General features: G+C 51.6%; 2 protein-coding genes across 11 annotated transcripts in view; both read left to right on the top strand.

Annotated features, from left to right (window-relative positions):
* Positions 1-22,567, top strand: part of CUNH19orf47 (chromosome unknown C19orf47 homolog) — a 33,543-nt gene extending 10,976 nt beyond the window's left edge. For 5 of the 9 annotated variants that reach the window (XM_045891535.3, XM_045891537.3, XM_064581579.1 and 2 more), the window contains 4 exons: positions 1,769-1,906; positions 3,380-3,532; positions 5,072-5,142; positions 6,669-7,692. In XM_045891535.3, coding sequence (XP_045747491.1) covers positions 1,769-1,906; positions 3,380-3,532; positions 5,072-5,142; positions 6,669-7,163 — 857 coding nt within the window. In that variant the 3' untranslated portion in view covers positions 7,164-7,692. The other 4 variants (XR_010408267.1, XM_045891539.3, XM_045891538.3 and 1 more) reach the window with 4 other exon arrangements.
* Positions 22,568-22,929: 362 nt separating this feature from the next.
* Positions 22,930-25,319, top strand: part of AKT2 (AKT serine/threonine kinase 2) — a 48,022-nt gene continuing 45,632 nt past the window's right edge. Inside the window, exon 1 of one of the 2 annotated variants that reach the window (XM_045891528.3) lies at positions 22,930-23,090. The gene's annotated coding sequence lies outside the window, so the exon portion shown is untranslated. The remainder of the gene's footprint in view (positions 23,091-25,319) is intronic. The other variant, XM_045891534.3, reaches the window with a different exon arrangement.

The raw sequence follows: 25,319 nt of genomic DNA, 5'->3' as shown, positions 1-25,319 counted from the left end.
GATGAAACATCATATCCCTTATCCCTTTCAAGCAAGACGTTTCCCTCTGGGTACACTGCAAGAGGCAGGGCCTCTCAACTGCTTACCTTCTATAGCAGACCATCCCAGTCATCCCAGGAGAGTCTGCACAGCTCTCCGGAAAGCCATCCCTATCCGGCTTCAGAGCTGTCTGAAGAAAAGTCTTGGGAAAATTGTGAAAGGGTATATACCGGTCATTACCAGGGGAGTGAGCAGGGCTGAAAACCGACCATTTTTTCCTGGTAGGGGGAAGGAGGAGGTCTGATTGGGAAGGGCCAATCCCTGGACTTTGGAAGGCCCCAATTCTTCTTCTTTTTGTTTAATTTAAATTTAATTGGCCAATTTCTAGCACATCCATCAGTTTCAGATGTAGTGTTCAATAATTTATCAGTTTCATATAATACCCAGTGCTCATCACATCACATGAGGAAGGCTCCAGTTCTTGACCTGGGTGGTGGGTACGTGGGAGTTGACTTTCTGTTAAGTGGTCTGTGTGGGTTTGATGTATTTTTTCTGTATGCTATACTTATAATTTCAAAAACCAACCAAGCAACATATAATTGCAATAGCACATCAAGGGTCAGTATGGGGGACTTCAGCAGGTTTTGAGAGAGAGCACATAGCAGAAAAAGGGAAGGCTTTTGGGGGGTGGGTAAGATGGAATACCAAAATCTAAAAGCCAGTGGGGGTGGGGGATCCCCGGGACTGTGGAGCGAGCTGTGGCAGCATGAAGCTCTTCCCCAAGAGCTTTTGAAACCCGGGCCCTAAAACCAGCTACACTGTGCCCGAGACGAGACCCATGTCCTTCCCACACTGGGGCTGGCCCTCCCGTCTGCGTGCTGTAGCTCCCCCCTGGTGCCCTGGGATCCCTCCTTCTGCTCTGCAGAAGACTGGAGCTGCCAGAGACGGCCCTCACTCCTGTCCCGCATCCCCAGAGGGACGTCACTGCATGTCTTCCCGTGGCCTCCCTGGAGACGGACTCACCATTGCTCAGGGGCCTGGCGGAGGGACCCCCTCCCAGAGTCCCCGCTTCCTCACCTGTAAAATTGGCCTGCAGTAGATCCTGTTCTGGTAGGGGTGTTGGGATTTTCCGTGAGAGTGTTCATTTTTGCCAGTGGATGTTTATGGAGGACCTGTGAAGCTCCAGAAACTGTTGCAGCCACTGGGGATACAGAAATAAACAGGCATTGTCTCCTGGTGGGGCCTGCATACTCACCAGAGAGCCCACCAGTAGATAAATCTGTGTCATTTAGTGTCAAGCAGTAACTAGGGTTGTGAGACAAAAGCAAGCCTAGCATAGGGTCAGGCCGGTGGAGGTTGATGGAGTGGTGCGGGAAGTTTTCTCTGAGGAGGTGCCATCGGAGAGGAGACCTGAGTGAAGAGCCAAGGCAAGCTGGTTGGTGCTCAGGGAACTGCATGCCTGGTCGAGGGAACAGCATGTGCTATGAAGAGGTGCTGGGTGGGGAAGATCCCCCAGACCAGCTTGGCTGAAGTGGAGCCGGGAGAGGAGCTTGGGTGAGGTGTGATGGGAACCAGGCTGATCTAGGGCCACAGGAAAGGCCCCCACGCAGCGAGGGGTGGGCTGGCTACTGGTTAGACTGGCCCGCCCCCAGGTATCCCCATCATGGCCGTGTAGACACAGCGTGACTCCAGCTGCCCCTTCCCCATTCAGTCCCAAGGCTTTCCTTCTCCGTCCTGGCCTCCATCCCCAGGCCCCTGGCACGATGACTCTCCCCTTTCCTCCCCGCAGCCGCCTCTCGAATGATCACCAACAGCCTGAACCGCGACTCCCCACCTGGCACTCCCCCCAGGCGGCCGGACACCAGCACCTCCAAGATCTCAGTCACTGTATCCAACAAGATGGCAGCGAAGAGTGCCAAGGCTGCTGGTGAGGGGACTTGGGTGGATGGCGGGAGGAGCTGGGAGTGAGGGTGGGTTGGCAGATGGTATTCGGAGGTCATGTTCCCAATGTAGCAGGGTGCTTTGAAGACCACAGGGTGTCCAAAGTGTTCAGGCTTGGTCAAGCCCCTGCACCTCTGTGGACCTTGCTTACCCAGGCTGTAGAATGGGGACAGCGGGAAGCCCTTGAGACGGTGTACCTAACGGTACAAGTGCATTGCGGTTCAATCGTTTTAGATTTTTTATCTATTTTTTTATTGTGGAAAGAAACACTTAACATTGACATTACTCTCTGCATAAAGTCTTAAGTGTTCAGTACAGTGCTGTGGACTGTAGGTGGCTCAGTCTCTTTTCCCAGATGCTCACCAGGGCCCATACTGGTGCCAGGCCCTGTGCTTGAGGCAGGGGTCAGAGGTCAGCCAGGAGGATCCTTCCAGACCTTCGACCTGATCCTCTCACCCTGGGCTAGGACTCTCCAGAGCGTCCCATTGTCCCGGTAGTAAAGTCATCTTCCCACATGTCCTTATAGGCTCCGTATAATGTGCATCCATCTCCTGCATCTCTTCCCCTGGCTCCCTCCCATGGGTCCCTTCCAGGCTCCTTCCCGTCGTGGGCCGTTGCCCTGATGTTCCTTTCTCCCAGCACACTCTTCCTCCAAAGACTTCTGTGCTTGGCCTTTGTTTTTCTTCCAGGTCTCAGCCTGAAAGCTGGGAATAGGACTCCGGCCTTTGGGCTTCCAAGCCCGCCTCCTGCTGCCTGCCCCACAGTCCTGCCTTTATTGGCCTCACCCCCACAGCAAAGATCTTGGCACAAGTGGAAACCGAGGCCCAGGGAAGGGCCCTGTCCACCTCCACCGCCCGTGCTCCCTTTCTGCCCTGTGTGTTTAGAAGCGCCTCCTCCCCGTCTTTGGCCTTTTTGATTTGTGTGTCATGAGCAAGAAAGTTAAAATTCATTTCTGAAGTATTAAAAGGACGGTGAGCCTGGGAGTGACCTGGCTCAGATGTGTTGAGGGGATGCTGTTTTTTTTTTTTTTTAATCTAAGTGAGGTATAATTTACTTATGTACGATGTACACATTGTAAGTATACAGTTTGATTAATTTAAAAAAATTGTTACACCCGTGAAACCACCACCTAGCTGGAGCTCTTGAACCTTTCCCTCTTTCTGAGGGGACTCTGGCTGGGCTGGGAGGTGAGCCTACGGGGGGCAGGGATGGAGCCACAGGGAGCCTTGCGAGGCCTGCCACCGAGTGGGGATTCTGAGCGCCATCAACAACCCTGTTGCACCTAGACCTCTGAATTTCTTGGTGATTCGGAGTCAGTGGTGGTTGGGAAGATGAGGGATTCTAGTCATTCAAACACATGGAAGTAAAGGGCACATTTGTGCCCTTCACTGGGCGTCCAGCCCCCAACTCAGGAGAACATTCCATCCCAGAAGATGCTCACTCCCCCCCTCCTCCCCAGCAGCCCTGGCCCGCCGGGAGGAGGAGAGCCTGGCTGTCCCCACCAAGCGGCGCCGGGTCACAGCCGAGATGGAGGGGAAGTACATTATCAACATGCCCAAAGGCACCACCCCCCGGACCCGCAAGATTCTGGAGCAGCAACAGGCGGCCAAAGGTATCGGCCCAGTAGGGGCGCCCTTGGGCGTAGAGGCTGCATTTCCCTTTGGTTGCATGGTGCGGGGTTGGTCACGCCTGCAGGCCCTGGCCGAGAAGCAGGCTCTACTGAGATCCAGGGGGCCTTGGACCAAGGGGACAGCGATGGTGGCCGTAGAGGAGGAGGACATGTCACCGCCTCCGCCCTGTCGTCCTGCAGTTAGTGTAGCAGGGTTCCTTAGTGCCTCGTCTGGCGCCTCTTCCCCGAGCGGTGGGGACTTGGACTCCGTGACTCCTTGCCTGTGACGTGGGGACCATGCCTGGCTGAGGGTGGGTGCCCAAAGCGTGGGAACCATCATTATGAGCCAGAGGAGCCTGGTTGAGGTTCAGTCCCTAGCTGGGGTACAGAGAGGGTCTTCCCCACAGTGTTCCCTTTAGAATATTGTACGTGTCCTCATGGAAAAACATTCATATGGTGCAGAAGAATATACAGTACCAACGGACTCTGTTCCCTCACTCCCATATCCTACGCCATCGTTAACCTACCCAGACCAGCATCTGTGAGCTTGCAAGCATGCATTTGTACATAGGCCCATATGAGTGTTTCTTAAAATCACAAATAGCACCGTCCTGTAGGTATTGTTCTAGAACTTTTTTTTTTTTAAGATTTTTTTGGAGGGGGAGAGAGAGAGAGCATGAGCAGAGGGTGGGGGGTGCAGGGAGAGGGAGAAGCAGACTCCCCAGTGAGCAGGGAGCCCGATGTGGGGCTTGATCCCAGGACCCTGGGATCATGACCTGAGCCAAAGGCAGATGCTTAACTGACTGAGCCATTCAGGCACCCCATTCTAGAACTTTTGTATTGAGATCTTTTCACCTGGATTGTGGATCTGCTTTCACTCTTTTTATTTTTTATTATTTATTTATTTTAAAGATTTTATTTATTAGAGAGAAAGAGAGAGAGAACAGGCAGGGGAGGGGCAGAGGGAGAAGCAGGCCTCCCGCTGAGCAGGGAGCCCAACACTGGACTCGATTCCAGGACCCCGAGATCATGACCTGAGCCGAAGGCAGACGCTTCACCGACTGAGCCTCTTAGGCGCCCCATGCTTTCACTCTTTTTAATGGTCATTTTATATTTGCATCCTATTTATATATCATAACTTAGTAAACATTCTATCAATGGCTATTTGGGTTGGGATTTAGGGAGAGGGCTCATCACTAGTCAGCAGGCTCTCAGAGCCCCATGACCCCAAAAAGAGTGAAGGGAACAAGTAGGGATTAAGAACCCTTTGCGCACACACACATTTCTTGAACTTGTACAGTCTCAAGGAGCCCAAGGGTCAGTTTCATCGGATCCTTCCCACATTTGGCACTAGCCAGAGACGTGTGGGTCAGTGTTAGCCAGGGTGTAGACACAGAGTCTGTGCCTGCCTGGACCACAGCTGCCTGGGCCTGGACTAGCCGTGTCTCCCCTCCCTTGTCTGCACGATGCATGATGCTCGGCCAGGCCTGGGCTCCGTGCGCTGCTCAGCAGGTGCTGGCTGAGGGCTCACTTCCCTCCCAGGTCTCCAGAGGACGTCTGTGTTTGACCGCCTCGGCGCCGAGACCAAGGCAGACACGACGACGGGGAATAAAGTGAGTTGGGAATGGGGAAACCGCCTGAGTTCTCTAATTTGTCTTCCTTGCAGGTGTCGGTCCCACATCCAGCCCCTCATGCTCCCTGCGCCGCCTCACCCGCCTTAACAGCCTCAGTTCCCTTCTTTGCACCTCGACCTCTCTCCTGATTTACAGCGCCTGGGGTCTGGCCAACTCCTGCCTGCTGCCCTCGGGCCGCTCCCACCTCCTTGTCCCAGACTGGTCTCGGCATCTTCCCCTAAAGGGACTCCTTTCCCAGGCCCTGTCTCAGGGATGCCCCAGTGCCCCCATTCCAGGCAGGCTCCAGTGATGGCTCCATCTGCCTTCCCTGCTCTGCCACCTCCCCCCATCTCCTGCCCCTCCCCCACAGCGGCAGTGTGTGCCCACCCACAGGACAGGCCACCTGCTCCCCATCAGACGCTGCTCACCGCGGTCAGGATAAGCGCCACCCTCCTTGCCTTGGCCTGCAGGGCCCAGGGACGGTGTGTGCTTAGGAGCACACGGCCTGAGCCCTGCCCAGTGTGAATCCAGCTTTGCCACTCCCTGGCCGCATGGCCTTGGCCATGTCACTTAAGCTCCTTGTACCTCGGTTTCCTTATCTGTCTAGGACCCATCTCGTCGGGTGGTTTTGAGGATTAAGTGAGATACACCTGCACAGTGCTGGGGGTGTCTGATGCGTGGTAGGCACGCTTTGAATGTCACTTTTGATTAACTGCGCCGGAGCTCCCCGGCTGCGTTTCCTGCCTCTCCACCCCTTGCTCACCAGGGCTTATCTGACCTTTTTCTCACCTCCTATAATCTTATCATGAGCATGATAATCACACTCGGGATCATGTGGTTAGAAGATGCAGCCACGTAAAGAGCTTAGCATAAAGAGCTTAGCAGAGAGCGAGTGCTCCATACATATGATTCTTATTCCTGCCTTGGGGGCTTGGCCCTCGCCCTTTTCTCGGCTGACTGATCGTTGAGGGCCTGGCTTACACATCAGCACCTGGGAGAAGGTGTCCTTGAACTCCCAGAGGAGGCTTCCCCGTCTCCCGCTCGCCAGCACTCCTGTCTCGCCAGCACTCCTGTCTCGTCCAGAGAATGCACCACTGTCGTAATTAGGGAGTTGTTTGTGTCATTTCCTCGGCCAGATCTGTCTCCCCCACTGGACTGTGAGCCCCCTGAGGGCAGGGCCAGGGACAGTTGGGACTCAGGAGATGCCTGTTGAGTGAATGACCAAATTTGTCTTTTGCCATGTTCCCCTGCAGACCTTTGCAAATGGTCTTCTGTGTGTGGCCCACCCTCTCCCCATCTTTATTAGACCTATGTGCCGGAACTTTCAGATCTCATCTCAGATGTCCCTTGTCCAGGGAGTCTCTCCTGAACTTCGGCCAAGGTCAGTGGCTCTCACCACTGGCTAGTGTGTCACCGTGTCACCGATGGGTGTTCCTCCCAGTGAGGCCAGGCACAGTGAGGCAGCACTGCACGCATGTGTGTTGAATGACTAAATGACTCACTTGTCCCGTCTCTGACCCCTGCAGCCCACAGGAGTTTTCAGCCGCCTGGGGGCCACCCCAGAGATGGACGAGGATCTGGCTTGGGACAGCGACAATGACAGCAGCAGCTCTGTTCTGCAGTATGCCGGGGTTCTGAAGAAGCTGGGCCGGGGCCCAGCCAAGCCCAGTCCCCAGCCAGCACTGACTGTCAAAGCCAAGGCCACAAGCTCGGCCGCGACGGCTGCCACCCCGACACTGCGACGCCTGGCCCTTTCCTCCCGCCCAGGGCTTGAGAGGAAGCCAGAGTCCCTGTCCAAAGTCAGCATCATCCAGAGACTGGGCAAGGCTGCCCTTGTGCCCGAGGCCCAGGACAGCCAGGTCACGAGCACCAAGAGTAAGTCCTTGGCCGAGGTCAAGGTCACCATTAAGAGGACTCTGGTGGGGCCCCGGGGGAGCAGCTCCAGCGAGGGCCTGGGTGCCCAGATGGACCATGCGGGCACAGTGAGCGTGTTCAAAAGACTGGGCCGCAGGACCTTCTAGCCTCTGGGCGGGGCGCGGGCCCCTCTCCAGGTTCCTGGCTCTGGCAGAGGCTCCCGTGAGGCCATGCCCAGTCCTCTGCTGGCTCCTGGATGACACTGCTTGTCTCCCTCAGGCATTCGAGCCGGCCCGAGCTTTCTGGGGGCTCACCCCAGTGTTCTGAGTCCGACATGGTCGCTGTGGCCTGGCCTTGCTGCTCTAGGACTTTCCTTTCTCACGTCCTTTGTTCTCTCCTCTTGGACTGTGGCCTTTGGCAGGACCCACTTTTCTACCTCTCCCAGAGCCAAGTGCTCTTTTCCCTCCTCCGTTCCCCCTCCTGCCCCTCGGCAGCATTTGCTGCCTCCGCCCCAGCTCCCCGGCCTCCCCAGTTCCCCCCAGAGTCCCCCCACCTTACCGACGTCCCGACTTCCCCACTTCCCCTCGCCCCTCTGCCCCTTCCCCCTTCTGTCTCCCCCCCCACCCCCGCTCCTTTAACTTCTCTGTCTCTCCCTCTCTTCACACTGTTCATTTCTCTTCTGTTTTCTGTCCCCGTGGCAAGGCCCGACTGTGCGCTGCGTCCTGCCTGACCCTCCTGCACCTCCGGCCTCCCAGCGGCCCCCTCGTCGGCGGTGGCGTCGAGCCTGTAGAGACTGTTAGCCGCCCTCAAGCACGGGCTGGAGGGACCTCCCCTGACCCTGGGCTGCAGCGGGGGCACCTCTGTTTTCCTGCCCTGGGCACCTTTTCCTCTGAAAGCCCGTGGTGGGTGGTGGGCAAGGATTGCCGGGAAGGGAGGCCAGTACCAAGAGAGAAAGAGAAGAAAACAGCTGTTTTAATATATTTTTGTGACTTTCAAACTGTTTCCCTCCCCTCCTTCAGGGTGAGTCACAGGGTTGTTTTTCACACGAAGCACAGTGTAGGTGGGGGTGCCAACGAAGGGTTGGGCTCTGTCCGTGAAGGTCAAGGCTCCACGTGGGCCATGTCTTTGCTGCAGGGAGTAATGGTCACGGTCACCGTTCAGGTGGACTTCCTCTTCCCCTCACCCAGCTCCTCTTCCGCCACTGTGTCCTCCCCCTCCGTATAATTTACCTGTTTCTGCCACTCTGCCTGTTGGTGGCTTTCCAAGCTGCAGGCTCCCTTGTGAGGCAGCAGGTTCCTGTTGATCTGATCATACACCTGCTCGATGCTGCACAGCCCCTTACTCCGTGCCAGGCCTGTTCTAGGAGCTGGGGATCCGTTGGGAGCAAGGCAGACAAGCCCCTGCCTGCGTGGCTGACCTCTCTAGCCAGGCAGATGGCGGTAGGGGGATCATGCTGTCGAAAGAATGGGAGGGAGGAGCAGAAGTGGCCAGGGCCTCTTCCGATGTTGGGGGTAAGGAGGCCTTTCAGAGGAGGCAAGGTTAAGGGCTGAGCTGGGAACGGTCAGAAGCGGCTGTGTGAGGTGCAGGAGGAGAGAGGGTCCAGGCAGGGGACACAGCCAGGGCAAAGGTCTGAGGTCGGAGGAGCAAGGAACACAAAGGCCAGGGCAGGGGGGTGGGGGGGGGTGGGGGGGTGGGGGGGTGGGGGCTGGCCAGGGAGGGAGGGGCCTGCCACAGAGCACCGGTTGGGGCAGGTGGGCAGGGACCAGATGACCTGGGGCTTTGTGACCCGAGGTGAGAAATCTGGACATCTTCCAGAAGCCCTGAGAAGTTTGGGAGGGTTTAAAGCTGGCAAGCGATGGTCTGAGTTGCCTTTTATGAAGATGGCTTTGGCCCCCGTGAGGGGATAAATTGTGGGGAGGGCAGGGGTGGAGGCAGGGTGGCAGCCGTGCAGGAGCCAGGGCAAGGAAGGAAGGTGGCGTGGGGCGAAGCATGGGGAGGAGGGAGGCGTGGGCAGCGCAGATGGATGGGAAGTTGGGGTGCAGGGGGCGGGGAGCAGGGATCACCTAGAGGAGGGGCCGGAGCATCTAGCTGGTGCTGTTTGTGGAGACTAAGAGGTTGGGGAGGGAGGAGGCGAGGGCAGGAGGGCACTGGGCTGCTGGGACTCAGAGGGGGTGGCACCTGGGCTGGGGACCCACAGCTTGGGGGAGCGCTCAGGGAACTCTGTTCAAAGCCGAGGGCCTGGTGATACCAGCTGGAGAGGAGCATAGAAGCAGGAGAGGACCCAGAAGGGAATTGGGGGCCGTTTTCTCATTTAGAGAACAGAACTGATGTGATTAGCAAGGAATGGGCTGCAGTTTGGGAGACCTAAGAGCAGGTGAGGATGAGATGAGACTTCATCCATTTTTTTTTTTTTTTTAATGCGGTAAAATATACATGAGTGACCATTTTAACCATCTGTAAGGGCCCTGTCCAGTGGCATTAAGTACATTCCTGTTGCTGTATAACCATCACCACCATCCGTCCCCAGACCTGTGTCATCTTCCTGAGCCGATTGTCTGTTTATTTGTGGGTTTTGAGTCCTGTCACGTCGGGGGGCTGCTGTGTGTTGGGCAGTGGGCCGAGCACGGGGCCCGGGGTGTGAAGGGCTGGGCGTCGCTGTGAGGGCTGGTGGTAGGGCCCAGGCGAGGCCCGCGGGGCACTGCGTGAGGTCAGGCCTCTGGAGGGCAGTGGACGTGGACAGTGGTGATTCCGGAGGCTGCCCCTTCGTGGTGGTGGTGCCCCAAGGAGGGGCTCGCACGCCTCCGCACTTTCCTTACTGCTCTTCAACTCTGTGTTACTAAATTTAAGAGCCCTGGGTAATTTCTTTTTTTTTTTTTAAAGATTTTATTTATTGAGAGAGAGAGAGAAACAGCATGACAGGGGAGAGGGTCAGAGGAGAAGCAGGCTCCCTGATGAGCCGGGAGCCCGATGTGGAACTCGATCCCAGGACTCTGGAATCATGACCCGACCTGAAGGCAGTCGCCCAACCAACTGGGCCACCCAGGCGCCCCCCTGGGTAGCTTCTTTATGTTTAATGATGTAAAAACACGAATAGTTCACTTAACCATGAAAGGCTCATCTGCGTGAGGGAAGTCAGGTCACTGTTGCTCTTTACGGACACCCAGAGGGGAGTGCAGTGCCCAAGGTGTCACCCCGCTGACCGGCAGCCTTGCCCCTTGACCCCTGCCCTGTGCTGTCTCGAATGCAGTTTAAAACAAGGACCTTTTGGAAAGACGAGGGTGGGGTCCTAGGTTAGGAGTTTTGGATTTTCTAGAGTTATCTACATGTACATGTTCCCCCACCACCACCGCATCAACTTGCCGTAGGAAGCATTTACAGATTTGGGACGCTGCAGGCCTTGAGAGTCACGCCCCATCCTGCCACCGTCTGCTGGCTGGACCGGACCAGACACCTCCCGTGCCTCAGAATCCCTGCCATTTGATTTGGCGATGCCCCCACACCAACCTCCACATCTGTGACCCACAGCAGTGCGTTATTGTTCCTCTGGTTGTATTAAATATTTTTGAGCTATTATACATTCACATGGTTCAAAATGCAAAAGATACAAAAAGCTTTATGGGGAGAAGTTCCTTCCTGAGTCTCCTAGCCCCCCAGTCCCCTCCTCAGAGGCCACCAGTATCTCCAGTATCTCGAGGAACCCTTCCAGAGATGTGTTTATGGTGTGTGTGCTTTGCAGACAGACAGTCAGACAGACAGACACACACACTCCTACAGGCATACAGACAGAGGAAGATAATAGTAACGCATATATAAGCACACACGTATATTTACTTAACCAGCCCTTTCTGGAAGGGAACTCAGGTTGCTTCCAGTCTCTGGCTATTACAAGCAGTACTTCAATGGATAGATAACCTTGTTGCATGTGGGGTCAGTTCAGAATTCCAATTATGTCACTTCAGTGCAAATACTGGTATTTGGTCAATAGCAAATCCGAACCAGGCTCTCCTCTGAGATCATTGGCATTTTCCAGATGATTCATTCATAACACTTGTCGCCCCATTCCAAAAGGGACTTCAGAGCCATTGGACTCTTGTAGCTGGAGACCCCCGGAGGGAGCAGGTTGGGGAATGCTGAGAGCTAACACCACATCTTTGTGCCAGGAAGTACTAAGGCTCTGTGAAGTCAGCAGACTTACCGAGTCCTCCGGGAAAGGGCAACAGCATGAAGTTCAGGGGCTTCCTATTCTCATCCCATGAACAGATGTGAACTGCAGGTACAGTGGGCCTAGGGCTCATGGTAAATCAGAGAGCCAGATCTGAGCCAGCCCCGGGGGATGATTCTGTTTGGATGGTGATCTTGGGATGAGGCCACCTCCTCTGGTCGCTCACATCAGGGAACTTTGGGTGCTTGTGATAGGCAGCCCCACTGCCCCTCCCTCCAGTGTCTCAGCCTGGTGCCGTCCGGATGGGCCAGGCGTTGGGCTGTGACCACCTCGATCCCTCCTTTCCCTCCTTTGGGGATCTGAGCTGACTTAGTTTGGTGAGTCCTGCTTCTATACACCCGCCTCTGACGGTCTGATGTTCACCTACACTGAACTTTACCTGCTTTGTGAACGCCGGGTCCTCCGCAAACTTCAAAGCCTGAGCCAGCTGGCAAGTGGCAGGACTGGGTCTGATGCCAGGGCCAGGAGCCTCGCCTTTTTACATTTGTGTTTTAAGACTTTATTTTCTGGACTTCATTTTGTAGAACAATGTCAGGCCTACAGAAGTACACATAGGATAGAGCTCCCATATACCCCACATCCAGTTTCCCTTATTATTAGTATCTTACAGTATTGTGCTTCATTCATTACAACGAATGAACCAATGTTGATGTCGTGAATGTTAAAGCCCATCGTTATTCAGATTTCCTTAGCTTCTTCCTTAGTTTTAATATATTTTTCTGTTCCAGGAGCCCATGTTACATTTGTGTTGTCCAGCATTTGTGTAGACACATAGGGAGTTGTCATGCCTCCTTAGGCCCCTCTTGGTTGTGGGGTGATGGTCTTGACGGTTTTGAAGAATACTGGGCAATCTCTATTAGAGATTGTCCCTCCATTGGAATTTGCCTTTCTCGTTATTAGACCAGGGTTACGTGTTTTTCAGAGGAAGAGCTCAGAGGTAAAGTGGCATTTTAACCCGGCATGTCTAGGGTACGTACTCTCCACAGGATGGATCCCTGTTGATGCTAACCTTGATTACCTGGCTTGATTGCCTGCTGTTTGCCAGACTTCTCCACTGTCACGTTCCTCTCCCTTTCCGTACTGAACTCTTGGAACGGAAGTCAGTCACTCCTTTAAGCCCACACCTAAGGAGCACGGAGCTTATGTTTCACCTCCTTGAGGGCAAAGTACCGGCATAAATTCTAAATAAATCTGGGAATTCTTCTGCAAGGGAGATGCGTCTCTTTTCTCTATTAACTTATTCAATCATTTTCTTTTCATCAGTAGGGACTCTTGGGTACTTATTTTATATTTTGGGTCATATCCAGTACTACTTGATTTATTTTGTTCACGTTATTCTAGCTTTGGCATTTGGGGACTCTTGCAGTTGGCTCCTGGGTCCTTTGACCGACTTCCATTATTGGGGGGTGGGTGTTTTTGTGTTTTTATTTTTAGGATTCTGTACTTTCTGGCACTGCAGATACTCCAGGCTCGTCTTGTATACTTCCTGCCCTGGTTCTAGAGCCCACCATTTCTCCAAGGAGCCCCAGCTTATTTTATTTAGAACGGTGACTGAGAATCGAAACCCAGATCTAGGCATGAGATGAGCTCGTTGCCACTGGGGCAACACCTCCTTTTTAAGAAATGCTATCTTAATATGGGACCCCAATATATATCAAGCATGTTCAAAATAGGAAAGCAAGAATGTATTAGTGTACATTTCAATGTTTATTTGGATCAATTCATGCAAACAGTAAAAAAATCAAAGGTACAGGGGGTGCCTGGGTGGCTCAGTCGGTTAAGCCACTGCCTTCGGCCTAGGTCATGATCCCAGGGTCCTGGGATCGAGCCCTGCATCGGGCTCCTTGCTCAGCAGGGAGCCTGCTTCTCCCTCTCTTCCCCACTCATGTTCTCTCTTGCTATCTCTCTCTCTCTCAAATAAATAAATAAATAAAATCTTAAAAAAAAAAATCAAAGGTACAAAAGACATATACATATACAATAAGACTGTTTTGTGCCCAGGGGATTGGCACAACATTTAAAGTCCCCAGTGTTGGGGAAGATTTGGAGTGATGGGAGTGTGGTACACTGCTTTAGGAGTGTCAGTTGGTAGCAACCGTTTTGGAAAATAATTTGGTAGGTTGTAGTGTAATTGAAGATGTGATACTCCCCAACCCGGCCATTACCATGCTGGAGAAACTTACACGTGCATACAGAGACATGTACATAAGAGTGTTCATAGGATCACTGTTTGTAATAGCATTAACTTGGAAGCAAACCCAGCTGTCCCTCAACTGGAGAATGGACGCAACAGGGCCTCGTTCCAATTATCTAATGCACAATGAATTGCCTCAAAACTTACTGGCTTAAATCAATAGTTATTACCTCTTGTACTTCTGGGGGTTGACTGGGCTCAGTTAGACTGTGTCACTTGGGGCTCTCTTGTGGTTGCAGTAAGGTATCGGCTGGGGCCAATGTCCTCTTGAATGCTTCCCCAGTCGTTCGGTGGTTAACCCTGCCACTTAGCTCAGACCTCAGCTTGGGCTATCAGCCAGAATGCCTACATATGGCTTCTGCACGTGGCCTGGGCTTCCTCACAACACAGTGGCTGGGTTCCAACAGCGTGCTGCTCAAGAGAGCCAGGGAAGACCATATTGCCTGTTCTGAGCTAACATTGGAAGTCACGTTGCTTCACTTCTGCCCAGATTAGAGGGGACGGGACCATAGACCCTGCCTCTCAATGACAGAAATGTCAGTGTCTCCTGGGAAGAAGAGTGTGGGGGGATGAGAGATGGTTTTGTGGCCATCTGGGCAAATTACCCATCAATATCGGATGTACTGTATGGTGTACTGGATGCGATATATTGTACATCAATGAAATGAACTAGTGTCGCACGTATCAATATGAATAAAGCAAAAACATTTGAGTGCAAAAAGCAAATTGCAGACGAATACGTGTAGTTTTAAAATACGCAAACTATTTACTACTTAAATATTTATTAAGAATTTAATCACTTTACTATTTAAAATGTAGCAAATGTATGAAATGCATAGGAAAGATACACTCCAAATGTGGGGTAATGGTTCCCTCCAGGAGGGGGGTGGGATGTGATTGGAGAGGGCATGAAAAGATTCAACAGTCTAGGAATGGTGGGGGTGCCTGGCTGGCTCAGGCGGTGGGGGCGCGCGACTCTTGATCATGGGGTGGTGAGTTTGAGCCCCACACTGGGTGCAGAAATTACTTAAAAATTAAAAACCTCCCAACAGCATAGGCATGGTTTTTAAAGCTGGGCAGTGGGCACACAGGTGTTCATTGTATTATTCTTTATGCTTTTTGGTATCTCTTAACAATTAAAAACAATTCTGGGACGCTTGGTTGGCTCAGTCGGTTAAGCGTCTGCCTTCAGCTCAGGTCATGATCCCAGGGTCCTGGGATTGAGTTCCTCATTGGGCTCCCTGCTCCGCGGGGAGCCTGCTTCTCCCTCTGCCTCTGCCTCTCTCTCTCTCTCTGTCTCTCATGAATAAATAAATAAAATCTTTAAAAAAAAAACAAAAACAATTCTAAAACAATTAAAAAACACATAGACACACAAACTTTATTGAGATAGAATTCACATATCCATTCACTCGTTTAAAGCACACAATTCAGTGGCTGTTAGTTATTCACAGAGTTGTGTATCTATCACTAGACTTTTAGGATTTTTTCGTTACCCCAGAAAGAAACCCCCTCCCCCTTAACCATCTTTCTTCAAGTCCTCCCATAGTCTGCCCCCCGCTCCAAGCCCTGGGCAACCACTAATCTGTCTCTATAGAATTTGCCTTTTCTAAACATTTCATATAAATGGAATCATACAGTGTGTGGCCTTCTGTGTCTGACTTCTTTCACTTAGCATGTTTCTGAGGTCCGTCCATGTGATGCCATAGATCTTCCATAGTACTTCATTTTTCCAAAATTGATGAATAATGTTGCAGTGTGTGGATTTTTCACATTTTGTTTGTCAAGGTGATGGACATGTTGGTTGTTGCTACTTTTTGGCCATTATGAATTAATACTGCTCTGAACACCCATGGACAGGTGTTTGTGTGGACATGTTTTCAGTTCTCCTGGGTCTGTACCTAGGAGTTGAGTTGTTGGGCTGTACGTCGATTTTATTTTAACCCTTTGAGGAACTGCTGGACTGTTTTCCAAAGTGGTTGCGCCACTTTACATTTCCACCAGTGGTGTACGGGGTTCTAATTTCTCCACATGCTCACCCCCACATTGTCTTTTTGATTGTGGCCATCCTAGTGGGTGTGAAATGATACCATTTTATTGTGGCTTTGATTCGCATTTCCCTGATGGCCAGTGATGTTAAATGCCTTTTAACGTGCTTATTGGAAAGAGCGTCCTTTTCAAGTAGCTGCATGGTGTCCCCTTGTGTGGATGCACCTTGAGATACTGAACCAATCTCTTACTGGGGAACCTAGTGGTTTCCAGGTCTTTCTATCACAGACAGGGCCTCTTGTGTCCACCACATTTTGCTTATGTGTGGACGTATGCATTGGGCAGATACCTAGGAGTTAGATTGCAGGGGCAAAGGGACTGTACCTATGTTTTACAAGTTTGAATTTATGTTACAAGTAAATATAGAGAATAATCAGATTTGTTTGAGGAATAGTATAATTTTTCCACCCAGGCTAATGGCTAGCAGGTTCATTCACCTCCGAATCAGCAGCCACTTGATTTCCCAATTTTATCTTGGCTAAATCTTGCATAATTCAAGACTGACTTTGGCATAGACTTGACTATCAAGTTGAGGCAGGGGTTCAGAGCACATAAACCTACCTTCATTGCTTCAAAGCTTTTCCCTAAAGCTGCCTTTTCTGGCCTCTCACACTGAGTGCAGTGCTTGTTCCTAAATGACCAGTATAGCGTATCGTGGCCATCGTTTGGCCTTCCTGATGGTCTGTTATGGTTAAAATGCATGAGCTCTGTAGCTGCGTGATCTTGGGCGGGTTACTCAGCCTCTCTGGGCTTGTTTCTTCTACAATAAGATGGGAGTAATGGTAGCATCCACCGCACAGGATGATTGTGAAGGGCTTCACAGTGCCTGGCACAGTGTTGTCATCTAATTTTATCTCTGAAATTGATGATTTTCAGCACCAACACTTAAAGAACTCTTTCATGACATTCTCATTGGCTACAAAAAAAGATTTTTGGGTAACTATTTATTATTTTTAAAAGATTTTATTTATTTATTTGACAGAGAGAGACACAGCAAGAGAGGGAACACAAGCAGGGGGAGTGGGAGAGGGAGAAGCAGGTTTCCTGATGTGGGGCTCAATTCCAGGACTGTAGGATCATGACCTGAGCCAAAGGCAGACGCTTAACGACTGAGCCACCCAGGCACCCCGGTAACTATTTATTTTAATATGACTGTAAGCTTCAGGCGCCTGGGTGGCTCAGTCGGTTAGGCTTCCCACTCTTGGTTTCAGCTCAGGTCATGATCTCAGGGTTGTGAGATTGAGCCCCATGTCAGGCTCTGCCCTGGGCATGGAGCCTGTTTGGGATTCTCTCTCTCTCTTTGCCCCCTCCCCCCCAGCTTGTGCACGCTCTCTCTCTCTCAAAAATAATATAATTGTAAACTTCTAGAAAAGTAGCAAGAATGGTACAAGGGGTTTCTCATGTCTGAGATCAAGACCTGAGCCAAAATCAGGAGTCTGATGCTCAACCAACTGAGCCACCCAGGCACCCCTGATTTCTGTATGTTATTTATCCAGATTTGCTAACTGTCTGCTCCATTTGTCTTATTGTTCCCTCTTCCCTGTCCCCTTCTCCATGAGCGCATGCGTGTACACACACGCATATGCACACACATATACGTGTTTTGAACCATTTGAAAGTTCAGTTGAAGAACATCATGCCCCTTAACCTCATAATACTTCAGTGTGTACTTCCTGAAAACAAGAACATTCTCTTCCATAAGCACAGTGTAACTATCAAAACCTAGACATTTAACATACAGTATTCCTCTAAACACCAGTTCATCCTTCAATTTCGTCAACTGTCCCAATAATGTTCCTTATGGCCATCTCCCCCCCCCCCCCCCCCCCCCCCCCCCCCCGCCTCCCGGCTCACAGTCCAATTCTGGATCACGTGTTCCATTTAGGTGTCATGCCAGCTTCCTTTACACTCAACGTTTAAGTAACAGCACAAAGTTCCCTCCACTGGCTCAGGGAAGGCTTGATGCCTGCAAGGCAGCCTGCGTTCCCCTGGAGATGGCCAGTTCATATTGCGCCATCTTGTGGCAACAGCAGGAATAGTTTATAAACCACTGAGCCGGGCAGCTGTGAAGGATTGAGAACCTAAAAAAAGTTAGGTGAAGGGCGCCTGGGTGGTTCAGTCGGTTAAGCGTCTGCCTTCGGCTCAGGTCATGATCCCAGGGTCCTGAGATCGAGCCCCGCATCGGGCTCCCTGCTCGCCGGGAGGCCTGCTTCTCCCTCTCCCTCTCCCCCTACTTGTGTTCCCTCTCTCGCTGTGTCTGTCTCTGTCAGATAAATAAATAAAATCTTTAAAAAAAAAATTAGGTAACATTCATATTATCTCAATTTTTCTTAATAATGTAGGAAACTCTGTTTTAAGTATTTCACTGTTTCAAATCCATATGCTTCAGCATAAAATGTGACTTTCTGTTTCTCAAATCTGGGCCCATACATGTAAAGTCCAGTGCTTTGTATAAAAGTGAGGACTTGGCCTGAGACATCTGTGGGAATGGATCTGGCCATCACAACATTCTGGCAACGTGGTATTTGGTAAGAGGCTTCTCCTCCTTGGGCCTATGTTTATTCCTGCAAAATAAACCTTACAGAGCCTTCTACCTGCAGAATCATTTAACGTCATGGGTATAGTTCCTAGCAATGTCCCTGAAATGTGGGAATTCACTAATAAATGTTCAGAGATTATTATTTGTTCAACTTTTTGAGAGTGGACAAATACAAACCTGAAGTAAAATTCACCCCCACCGCTTTTAAAAAAATATATTTTATTTATTTATTATTTGAGAGAGAGAGAGAGAGAGAGTGAGAGCATGCGCAGTGAGGAGGGGGGCAGAGGGAGAGGGAGAAGCAGACTCCCCACTGAGCAGGGAGCCTGATGCGAGGCTCCATCCCAGGACCCCGGAGATCATGACCTGAGCCAAAGGCAGACGCTTAACCAACTGAGCCACCTAGGCGGCCCTGAATGTGGTTTTGACTAAAAAGGTTAAAGCTACTAGGGCGAGGATCTCAGTTGGTTAAGCATCTGCCTTCAGCTCAGGTCATGATCTCAGGGTCCTGGAATCAAGCCCCACATCGGGCTCCCTGCTCAGGGAGGAGTCTGCTTCTTCCTCTGCCTCTCCCCACCGCTTGTGCTCTGTCTTTCTCAAATAAATAAAATCTTAAAAAAAAAACCCAAACAAACAAAACCACATTCAGTCAACAACTATTCATTGACCCGCAAGTCCTAACTGTGTGCCGGGCATTGTTCTAGTGGGTGGGAATACAGTGGTGCCCACCCAAGACAAGGTCTTCACCCTCATGGGCAAATTTATATTCTGGTTTGGGGGAAGACAGCTACAACATCAACAACAAAAATATTCTTTTTTTAACAAAAATATTCTTTAGCGTTAAGTGCTAGGTCAGGAATTCAAATGTTTTCAGAACTAGTAACAGTGTGGCTCTTTTGGATTTGGGGTGGGCAAGGAAAGACTCTAAGGACGTGAGATTTGAACTCAATTCTGAAAGACAAGAAAGAGCTTGTCATGCAAAGATCAGGATCAGGGAGGTAAATAGTCCAGGCAAAGGGAACAGCAAGTGAAACGGCCCCAGGGTGGAAACAAGCTTGTATTTTTGGGAGGGGCAGAGGTTAGTGTGTCCAGAACATGGTGGTCAAGGGCAAGAGGAGCTTGAGATAAAATTAGAAAGATAAGCAGGGGCAGCTCCCGTGAGGGCCCTGAAGGCTATGATGAGGCCTTTAGCTTTTATTCCACATGTGATGGGAAGCCATCTATGTATTCAGAGCAGATGGAAAGTGTTTGATCTTACCAAGAGTAGAAAAAGCTTCATCCCAAGGTCTGCCTACAAGAGTGTTAGCCTCTCGTGACCACGTCAATGTTTTGGGAATCTCCGATGTGTTAAAAAGTTGAATGTGCACGACGCATGGTGTCTTCCATGTACAATTTTTGAAACAGAAACATATTGTATAAAAAGGAAACTAGAACCAACATTTACAGAATCCCTGAAGCTCATCTGTACTTCTGTCGAACCCTTAAATTTACTCTAAAAGGATCTTCCCAAACAGTAGCATCTGGGTTGGGGCCTTAGTAAACTTCTGGCTGGGGAGTCAAAGATATTTCAACATTTCTGTGGAACATGGGAAACTCTCTTAAATAAAAACTTTTTTTTTTTTAAGTTCCAGACTTCTTTGAGGATCGGATCAATGCTATGGACTTTCTCCCCCTGAAAATGCTCTGCTTAGGATGAAGAAGGGGGTAAATCTGAGTCCTCCTGCTTGTATCTCCTGACTGCCCGGGTGGCAGAGAGGGTTCCTCCCCATGGCCAGCTTCACTACTGCCACAGACCCCCCCAGACCTTGTGCGGATGGAGTGGAAGCTCCCTGTTTGCAGCTACTAAGAGGTTCTTTTTTTTTTTTTTTAAGATTTTATTGATTCATTGGAGAGAGCGCACAAGCGGGGGGAGTGTGGCAGAGGGAGAAACAGGCTCCCCACTGAGCAGGGAGCCCATGTGGGGCTCGATCCCAGGACCCCGGGATCATGACCCAAGCCGAAGGCAGCCGCTTAACCCACTGAGCCATCCAGACGCCCCTAAGAGGTTCTTTTTTTTTTTTTTTTTTTTTTAAGATTTTATTTATTTACTTGACAGAGACAGCGAGAGAGGGAACACAAGCAGGGGGAGTGGGAGAGGGAGAAGCAGGCTTCCCGCTGAGCAGGGAGCCCGATGCAGGGCTCGATCCCAGGACCCTGGGATCATGACCTGAGCCAAAGGCAGACGCTTAACGACTGAGCCACTCAGGCGCCTGCCCCTAAGAGGTTCCTGATGGTTGGTCCATGCAACGTGTCCAGTCACCACTGGGAGCCCCATCTCTGACAAGGTTTGAAATATATTCTAGGGCCTGACTTCTGCTCCGTGGCGACAGAAGGGTATTTTGATGAGATGCCCTCTCCGCCCATCAGGAAAGGATTCTTAATCATTCTTTCTGAATCAAGAGGCCCTTGGGCAACCTTCCGATGAGAAGCTACTGGCCCATCTCCGCAGAAGTGCGTGTGTAGTTCATCTTTACAGTTATAGGCAGGGCATTTGCAGAATTGATTAGAAGGTATAGAACAATTTGAGGTTTTAGGGAGTTTTCTCCTCAATCACCTTTGTTTTGGAAATTGAGGGACTGAGGCTCCCAAGTGATAATTAAGTGGTCTGCCGGGGCATTAACAGGGCTATGACTTCCCATTTTCCAGCAAGATATGAATTCAAAGCACAGACTCTTGTATCAGACGGCTTGGGTTCAAATCCTGTCTTACCCCTAATGTGTCCTGGGACCTCGAGCAAGCTCCTTAAGTACTGTTGTACCTGACCTCCAAGATGGTGTTGATGGCAACAGGATAGCCTTGGTGGAACTGTGTCAAGAACAGAATCTGGCCTGTAACAATTGCTAAGTCAATTCTATTGATACTGTTTTGCAATGAGAGAAGTGAAGTTATTTTGACACAGGAAAGGCAGGCCTATCTCCAAAGCCAGTGAGTGTTGTTCACCCTCAGGCTAGTGTTTTTTAAACTGCAAGGCATGACCCTTTAGTGGGTCAGAAAATCAGTTTAGCAGGGCCTCGAACAGCACTGGGGGGAAAAAAATCTGAGTGCATGATACATACCAGTAAATAGTATTTGATGACACTTTCATACAAGTATATATGTACATAGGTAAGTATACCTATGTGTGTACTAGGTCTTAGGTTGAAAGCCATTATCCTTGACCACTGGTGCCCCACAGAATTTATACACAAGCACACGGGAGGTTTCAGTGAGATCTCTATGTGTTGTAATCCATCCCGGGACGGGCAGATATTCCAGTTAACTCGGGAAGACTCGGAAATAGGGGAATGGGCGATGAACTGTTCAGCACAGAAGGGGGCAAAGAGGGTAGGCCACAGTGACATTGAGTCTAGATTAGAGCGGAAAGGACTAATTCTTGAAACAAATATTCCCCAAGAGCATATTCTGTGCCAAGACTTTTGCTGGGCAGTGTTAGCTACACAGTGACGATTGAGGCAGTCCTGGTCTTTTCCCTCGTGGGGCTCTGAGACAGACCTGTCACCAGACAGTAAGAGACTAAAATGATCAGGGCTTGGGTGGGGGAGGTATTGGCGGGTTATCAACACTGTGCTGGGGGAAGCCCATGAGTAAGGGATACAGAGCAGCAAGTTCCAAGCTGGAAACCCATTAGCTAAGGTCTAGTTCCAGTATTACCTTTACCTCTGAGGAAACTAAGGCCCACCTCTGAGCTGGATTGCCTGCGTCACTCTCACAGACTTACGTGGAATTAGGGTTCTTCAACTCCTAGCTAGGGCTTCTAGAAGTATGCCCTAACCAATGCATACCTGCCAAGCTCTGTGGAACACTGGAACCCAAATTCAGAAGGCAGCAAGCCCGACCCAACCTTTGAGAGAGAAGGACTGGGAGACAGATGCCTAGGACACTAGCTGACAGGTGGACCACGATCTCTGCAAAGCTCTTTCTTTTTTTTGTTTTGAAGATTTTATTTATTTATTTGACAGAGAGACACACAGCGAGAGAGGGGACACAAGCAGGGGGGGTGGGAGAGGGAGAAGCAGGCTTCCTGCAGAGCAGGGAGCCCGATGCGGGGCTGGATCCCAGGACTCTGGGATCATGACCTGAGCCCAAGGCAGACGCTAAACGACTGAGCCACCCAGATGCCCCTGCAAAACTCTTTTCTTACAAGGCGATCTTAAAGCCTTTTTAGGACCAAGTTACCCTGTTAAAAAAAGTTATATCCCTATTTAATTGCACATATATGATAGGCAGGTAGGATTAATATTTTGGAGTCCCAGAGTGTCTAATTGCTATAAACTGCTCTATTTACATAAAAAAGTCCAATAGCCCAGTGACGCAACTCTGTTTCCATTTTGCAGATTTGGACACACAGGCACAGAAGACGGTGAAGTCTTCTGTCTACTATCACCAGCAAGGAAATGCAAAGCTGGGTTTGTGAGGCTTCAGAGCCTGTGCTCGCAGTGACGGGACACAGTGAAAAGACAACTCTCATAAACCCCGCTCCAGGGCTCTTTAAGAGCCTCGGAACCGAAGGGAAAGGCGAGATCACAGTAAAGCGAGATCAAAGCGTATGTAAATAAGGACCAGGGGCTGCCGGGAAGTACCACTGCGGCGAGCCTTTAGGGAAGGCGGGCGTCAGAGTCCTGCTGCGCCTGCGCAATCGTGTCTCTTCTTTCCGTCCGGCGCCTGCGCGTGGCACCTCGCTAGCCCACCTCGACCCAAACTTGCCTAAAGTACGCAGGCGTCCCGCTCTGAGTCAGCCTCTTGCCCGGCCTTCCGCCTGCGCTCTAGCGCTCTCCGAGTTCATCTCTCTCGCTCTTTTACGTCAGTTCCTGTTTGTGGCGGGAGAAGGCGGTATTTCCGGCCAGCGGGTGGGAGGGGGCGGTAAGCGGGGGCTGGGGGGAGGGGGCGGGGGGGGCCGCGCCGCGCGAGCCGTTGGGCCTGGCTCGGAGAAGGCGTTGCCGCTGCTGCTGCAGTTGCCGGCGCCAGGAAACACAAGGAGCGGGACCAAGCGCGGCGTGGCGATGGGCGGGAGTAGGGCCCCGCCGGAGAGGCTGGGCGGCCGCCGGTGACAGGTGAGTGCGCCAGCGCGTGTCCCCGGGCGCCTCCCCCAGCGATGGTCGCGTCCGGACCCCCCGCAGTGCGGCGTCGGGCCGTACCACCAGTGCCTGCCGGGCGGGGACCGCCGTCCTCGAGCCCCCCCTTCCGGGACTGAGTGGGGGCGGCTGCGCGGGGGCGGTCGGACTACGCCTGAGGGGCCGGGGGCGGGGGCGGCTGGCCGTACCACTGAGGCGGCGCGGGGGGGCACACCGAAGTGCGGGGACCGAACCACTGAGGAGCTGCGGACTGAACCAGTGGGATGGGAAGGGAGCCCGCCCGGTGTGCGAGAGCTGAGCCATGGCGGGGGGGGCGGGCGGAGGAGCGGCGCGCGCCTCACGACGTGTAGGGGTTGTACCTATTCGGGGCTGTGGGCGCTTTTCCTCTAGCGTGTTTAGGGCGGTGGGGGGCTGCTGCGGAGGGAGCTGTACCAAGTGCGGCCCGGGTAGCGCCGTGTGGGTTATACCATTGAGGTGCTGGGGGGGGCATCCTGAGAGCGTGGAGGAGCGCTGTATCAAAGGAGGAGGCTTGTGATGTTTATAATCGTTGAGGGACGCGCGGGGGTGAGGGGGGCAGGCCCCAGTGGGTGTTGAGGGGAGTATTTTGGGAGGGCGGTAATGCGGAGTGTTGAGGAAGGGCTTTGCCTCCCGAGTTTGGTGGGTGGGGCTTGGGGGTTTACACTGAGCCGGAGGAGGGAGGGTCGCTATTGAACTTCTTAATGACTTTGGGGGGGAACTGGATGGTCGCTGGGATTGCTGTCTTTCCCACAACCTTTTCATATTACTAAACCTCATTTTAAGGTGTGTGGGGCACTGCTGCGGCAAATTCTTTGTTTCTATGGGCAGGAGATGTCTTAGAAGCCTCTGTCTGAAGTTTTCGGCTCCATATTAGGGAGGGGAGGAGGTATTGAGCTTAGATTTGAGGAGCTGTGTCCCCTGGATCTGCTTGTTAAGACTTAGGAGGAAGGAGTGTTTAAAGGGATACCTCCCTGCCAAGGGAAGGTGGCTGGGGACTTCTAGATCCTTGGGATTCTGAAGACCCTCTTCCTCTCTGCTTAGGCTCAGCGAGAGGGAGTAATCAGGTTGGTCCTCCATGGTCTGCCTTTCAACCTTGTCCTCTCTTCCCAATTCAGCCCTGGCCAGACCTTGCTTGGCGGTGGGTGCAGAGGAGCCAGGCACCAGTACAGATCATGGCAGTCTCCATCCCAGTCATGAGGCTGTTTGTGACTCCCTGGTTAGCTGTCCTGCCTCCTATCGTGTTTACGCTCCCCACCAGGCGATAACAGTTGGTCTCACCACTAGGCGACAATGAGGCTGAGAGCTGTTTTCCCAGCTGTTCCTCTCTGCACAGGCCAAGGGGACCTGGGTGGGGGTGCCCTGGCCCAACTCGAACCAGGGAGGAAGGTTTCTCTGGAGGACTTAGGGTAGCCAAAACCCCCACAGATCTAGTTTCTCAGTGTGGTCACTGAGTGAATGCTTGGAGCCAGTGCCCGGGCTCCCTAGGCCAGCTCGTGACCTTGGCTTGCCCAGTAGCCTTTGCCCCGGGTCTGGAGTTCCCGGAGGGCTGGCTATAGTCCCTCATTGACCCAGCTAATGGGGGCTGGTGATGTGGTCAAAGGCTGGTCCACATCCTTGGCTTCCAAGCTGACCGGCTTCTCTGGTAGTGGTTCCTAGAGGTCCTTGAGTCTCTTCGAGACTGTGAGGCTCTAGAATTTTTCTCCACTAGGGGTTTGTTTCTCTGGTCTCTTTCTGCCAGCTTTTAGAGGGTTTGCCTGATGGGGTTAACAGCAGCAATAAAAACAATAATTGTGAGACTGATGGCTGACATTTATTGAGTGCGTTCTGTGTACCACACACTATTCAATGCTTCACATAGATTAACTTGCTGAATACATCCTAGAGCCGTAGGGACTGTTGCACGATCTCCGTGTTGGAAGGGGAAACTGAAGCACAGAGAGGCAGGTCATTTCCAGAGCTAGTGAACTGCTGGAGTTTATTGGCCCTCCACAGTAGGTCAGGCGTGTGGCACCCCTTTTACACACGTGAGCTCTTTTGTATCTCAAAAACGCACCTGCAGGATAGGTATGGTTATGCGTGTTTTTTTTTTTGTTTTTTTAAAGATTTAATTTATTTGACAGAGACATAGCGAGAGGGAACACAAGCGGGGGAGTGGGAGAGGGAGAAGCAGCCTTCCCGCTGAGCAGGGAG

This window comes from Mirounga angustirostris, unplaced genomic scaffold (assembly GCF_029215605.1).
Source record: "Mirounga angustirostris isolate CCGP_5_RB_7025 unplaced genomic scaffold, mMirAng1.0.hap1 SCAF_16, whole genome shotgun sequence".
NCBI lineage: Eukaryota > Metazoa > Chordata > Mammalia > Carnivora > Phocidae > Mirounga > Mirounga angustirostris.
The sequence above is the reverse complement of the archived record's forward strand: the minus strand, read 5'-3'. Positions and strand labels throughout refer to the sequence as shown.